The sequence below is a fragment of the Belonocnema kinseyi genome, chromosome 6 (genome assembly GCF_010883055.1).
Source record: "Belonocnema kinseyi isolate 2016_QV_RU_SX_M_011 chromosome 6, B_treatae_v1, whole genome shotgun sequence".
Taxonomy (NCBI): domain Eukaryota; kingdom Metazoa; phylum Arthropoda; class Insecta; order Hymenoptera; family Cynipidae; genus Belonocnema; species Belonocnema kinseyi.
In genome coordinates, this window is record NC_046662.1 from 12,365,170 (window position 1) to 12,370,252 (window position 5,083).

A 5,083-nucleotide genomic window follows, 5' to 3' on the forward strand; every position below is an offset into this window, starting at 1 on the left:
TACACGAAAATACGAACCCTCTAGAGCCTCGTCTAGTGGCCGCCAAGTTTCGTATTTTCGTGTACAACGTTACCGGCTGATGCCGTTGGAATTGATTGTTGAAAGATATTTTTTTACATCTTTTATTATTAATCTTTGTACTTAAACGTAGTTTTCTTTCGGCTCTTGCATTTCTCAAAGTTTGAGACCGATATTTTATGTTTAAAAAAAGTTCGAACGTTCAAAAAATGTTGAGGTTCAGAAAAAAGATGAAATAATTTTCAGTGAAGTTTCTACCAAAATGCAGTACCTAAACGTACTTTATTGTACTCTAATACATTTTCCAAAGTTTCAGCTTGATATTTTATTTACAAAAAGTTCTTAGGTTCAAAAAAACATTCAGTCAACTGATAAAGTGAGGTCGGTAATATAGGTATTTAGCTGTGTCACATGCCCTTAAGATTCTACTCTTTAAAATTAATAATTGTGAAAATATCTTAATTTCAGAGGATATTTGCAATCATAATCGCCACCAACTTGCCAGATTTTTTACTACATTTGATACAAAAAAGTGAATGCATCTTCCAAATGTCAATAGAGTCAAGAAACTATCCTTCGTGTGTACAGTCATTTATTCTAAAATACAAGAACGATCATTACAATTAAAAAAAAAAAACAACAATGTGTCTTATTTCTCCAAAACTACTCTTAATTTAATAATTTCAGGAACATTTTCGGCATGATTAAGAATGAGATCAGTACACAAATAATTGAAGAATATCTAATAATTTATAAAAATGTGTATACGAAATTAAATCTAATAATAATTTTCACCCTTAGATTGTGATTGACAAAAATGGACAGTGTCATAAAAACTTCCAAGTTGCCGAAAATACGGCAAAAATATAAATGATTAAAAAACACCTTCTGTGGCAAATTTTGTATTTCAATATATTAAAATTAGAATTTTTGGGGATAGCTATAAAATTTATAGACTTTACAAAATTTCTCCAATTAACGTTTTTCACCTTTTTTTTAAAGAATTCTGTTTCCCCCGTTTTCATGAAATTTACCCTTTTACAATTTGAATAGAAACTAATAAGCAAATTCAACTTTTTTTCGTTGAAAATTACTAATTAATTTTAATTAAAAAGTCTAGTATTGTATTTTTGGATGAGAAATAATCTTTTTGGTTAAAAAATTCAATTATTTGACTGAAAACTAATAACTGAAAATTCATCTGTTTTGTAGAAAATTAATCTTCTTGGTTAAAAATTCAATTATTTGGTGTAAAATTAGGTTTTTTTATTGAAAAAAAATTCTTGGTTGAAAATTCGTCTTTTGTTAGAAAATTATTCTTCTTGGTTGAAAATTTGTCCTTTCTGGTAGAAAATTAATCTTGTTGATCATCATCAATCATTGTTTTTTTTACAAAAAATTATTCTACCATTTTGGTAAAAAATTAATCTTATTGGTTTAAAATTTTTTTTTTTTTGTTGTATAAAAAATTCTTCTTGGTTGAAAATTCGTCTTTTGTTAGAAAATTATTCTTCTTGGTTGAAAATTTGTCCTTTTTGGTAAAAAATTAATCTTTTTGCTTTAAAATCAGTTTTTTTGTATAGAAAATTAATATTCTCGATTTAAAATGCGTCTTTTTGACGGAAAATTCGTCTTCCGGTAGAAAATAATTCTTCTTCGTTGAAAATTTGTCCTTTCTGGTAGAAAATTAATCTTGTTGACCATCATCAATCATTGTTTTTTTTTTACAAAAAATTATTCTACCATTTTGGTAAAAAATTAATATTTTTGGTTTAAAATTTGTTTTTTTTTGTTGTATAAAAAATTCTTCTTGGTTGAAAATTCGTCTTTTATTAGAAAATTATTCTTCTTGGTTGAAAATTTGTCCTTTTTGGTAGAAAATTAATCTTTTTGCTTTAAAATCATTTTTTTGGTATAGAAAATTAATATTCTCGATTTAAAATGCATCTTTTTGACGGACAATTCGTCTTCCGGTAGAAAATAATTCTTCTTGGTTGAAAATTTGTCCTTTCTGGTAGAAAATTAATCTTGTTGACCATCATCAATCATTGTTTTTTTTTTACAAAAAATCATTCTACCTTTTTGGTAAATAATTAATCTTTTTGTTTAAAATTTGTTTTTTTTGTTGTAGAAAAAATTCTTCTTGGTTGAAAATTCGTACCTTTTTAGTAAATAATTCATCTTTTTGGTTTAAAATTTGTTTTTTTTTTGTTGTATAAAAAATTCTTCTGGGTTGAAAATTCGTTTTTTTTTTAATTAGTCGTTTGGTAGAAAATTAATCTTCTTGTTTGAAAATTTAACTACTTGGTTGAAAACTCGTCCTTTTTGTAGAAAATAAATTTTTTGGTTAAAAATTCAACTATTTTGCTGAAAAATTAGTTTTTTTTTTGTTAGAAAATTATTCTTCTCGGTTGAAAATTCGTCTGTTTTGGTAGAAAATTAATCTTTTTGGTGAAAAATTGAACTATTTTGTTTTAAATTAGTTCTCTTTGATAGAAAAATATTCCTCTTTGATAAAAATTCATCTTCTTTGGTAGAATATCAATTTTTCGGTTGAAAGTTCGTCGTTTTCGGTAGAAAATAAATCTTCTTGGTTGAAAATTTATCTTTTTTGGTTGAAAACTAATCTTCTTGATTAAAAATTCAATAATTTTGTTTAAAATTAGTATTGTTGATGGGAAATTATTCTTCTCGGTTGAAAATTATTCTTTTTTGGTAGTAAATCAATCTTTTTGGTGAAAAATTTAACTATTTGGTTTAAAATTAGTTCTCTTTGATAGAACAATATTCTTTTTGGTTGAAAATTCATCTGTTTTGGTAGAAAATAAAAATTCTTGTTTGAAAATTTAACTACTTGGTTGAAAGTTAAACTAATTTGTTCAAAATTCATTTTATTATTTGAAAATTGAACTATTTTGTTGAAAATTCGTTTTTTAACAGTATTTTATCAAATGCAGATTTAACTAGTCCAGTTTTTTAACTAATAACTGAAGATTCATCTGTTTTGTAGAAAACTAATCGTCTTGTTTAAAAATTAAATTATTTAGTTTAAAATTAGTTTTCTTATTGAAAATTATTCTCCTTGGTTGAAAACTAATTTTTTTGATAGATTTGGTTTAAAATAACGTCTCTTTCATAGAAAAATATTCTTCTTTGTAGAAAATCCATCTTCATTGGTAGAAAATCAATTTTTGGTTGAAAATTCGTCTATTTCGGTTGAAAATTAATTCTCTTGATCAAAAATTCAATTATTTGGTTTAAAATGAGTACTTTTGTATAGTAAATTATTCTTCTTAGCTGAAAATTCACCCTTTTTTGTAGAAAATTAATCTTCTTATTCAAAAATTCATTTATTTAGTTTAGAATTAGTATTTTTTTATAAAAAATTATTTTTCTTGGTTGAGAATTTGTCTTTTTGGCGGAAAATTCATTTTCTGGTAGAAAATAATTCTGCTTTGTTGAAAATTTGTCCTTTTTGGTAGAAAATTAATGTTTTTTGCTAAAAATCCAATTATTTGGTTTAAAATTAGCTTTTTGTATAGAAACTTATTCTCCTTGGTTGAAAATTCGTCTGTTTTCGTAGAAAATGAATCTTTTTGATTAAAAATTCAATTATTTGGATTAACATTTTTTTCTTCTAGAAAATTATTCTTCTTGGTTTAAAATTCGCCAGAAAATTCATCTTTCGGTAGAAAATAATTCTTCTTGGTTCAAAATTCGTCTTTTTTGGTAGAAAATTAATCTTTTTGATTAAAAATTCAATTATTTGGATTAACATTTTTTTCTTCTAGAAAATTATTCTTCTTGGTTTAAAATTCGTCTTTTTGGCAGAAAATTCGTCTTTCGATAGAAAATAATTCTTCTTGGTTTGAAAATTCGTCCTTTTTGGTAGAAAATTAATCTTTTTGGTTAAAAATTTATTTACTTGATTTAAAATTAGCTTTTTTTTATAGAAAATTATTTTTTTAGCTTGATAATTCGTCTGTTTTTGTAGAAAATAATCATTTTGGTAAAAAATTCAACTATTTTGTTTAAAATTAGTTTTATTTGATAAAAATTTACCTTCTTTGGTAAAATATCAATTTTTTGGTTGAAAATTCGTCTTTTTTATGAAATTAATCTTCTTGGCTGAAAATTCAACTGTTTTTTAGAAAATTTGTCTTTATTGGTAAAAAATAATTCTTTTTCGCTGAAAATTCGTCTTCATCGAAAGGAAATTCATCTTCTTGGAAAAAAATTTTTGATACAAAAAAGTAAATTCATCTTCCAAATGTCAATAGAATCAAGAAACTATCCTTCGTGTGTAGAGTCATTTATTTTAAAATACGAGAACGATCATTACAATTAAAGAAAAAACTACAATGTGTCTTATTTCTCCAAAACTACTCCTAATTTAATCATTTCAGTGAACATTTTCGGCATAATTAAGAATGAGATCAGTACATAAATAATTGAAGAATATCTAATAATTTATAAAAATGTGCATACGAAATTAAATCTAATAATAATTTTCACACTAGATTCTGATTGACAAAAATGGACAGGGTCATAAAAACTTCCAAGTTGCCGAAAATACGGAAAAAGTATAAATAATTGAAAAACACCTGGTGTGTCAAATCTTGTAAATTCGTAGAAATTTTACAAAAGGTGAAAAACTCAGCATTTTCTTTTTTTTAATGGAATTTGTATAATAATTAGTCTTTGGATTATTTACCGTTGAAATCGGAAAAATGGTTCGTAGCATTTAATCGAAATTGGTAATATCTTTAGGCCTCTTTGTCGATTTGGCACAATTTCTAAATATTAACAAGGAAATAAATAATAAATGTAGGCCCTTTGTGCCAATTTTTGTTCATCCAATTTTGGTCAGTCTTTGCGTTGAATGAGTCATTTTTTAAAGTACTCTTGCACTTCATAAACGTATGCGGAATGTTCTGAAATAAAAAATTTATTTTCAAATATATTAAGGGCATGTGACACAGCTAAATTCCTATATTACCGACCTCACTTTTTCAGTTCACTGAATGTTTTTTTGAACCTAAGAACTTTTTTTGTAAATAAAATA

At 24.8% G+C, this 5,083-nt stretch overlaps 2 protein-coding genes across 2 annotated transcripts in view; one reads left to right on the top strand and one right to left on the bottom strand.

Moving 5' to 3' along the window:
• The window catches only part of LOC117174199 (oligosaccharyltransferase complex subunit ostc-B), a 15,126-nt gene extending 14,471 nt beyond the window's left edge, over window positions 1-655 (top strand). The window contains exon 4 of the mRNA XM_033363060.1: window positions 487-655. Coding sequence (XP_033218951.1) covers window positions 487-505 — 19 coding nt within the window. The 3' untranslated portion in view covers window positions 506-655. The remainder of the gene's footprint in view (window positions 1-486) is intronic.
• Window positions 656-4,680: 4,025 nt separating this feature from the next.
• LOC117174429 (calcium and integrin-binding protein 1-like) overlaps window positions 4,681-5,083 on the bottom strand; it is a 17,276-nt gene continuing 16,873 nt past the window's right edge. Inside the window, exon 5 of the mRNA XM_033363545.1 lies at window positions 4,681-4,952. Within this exon, the coding sequence (XP_033219436.1) occupies window positions 4,931-4,952 (22 nt within the window). The 3' untranslated portion in view covers window positions 4,681-4,930. The remainder of the gene's footprint in view (window positions 4,953-5,083) is intronic.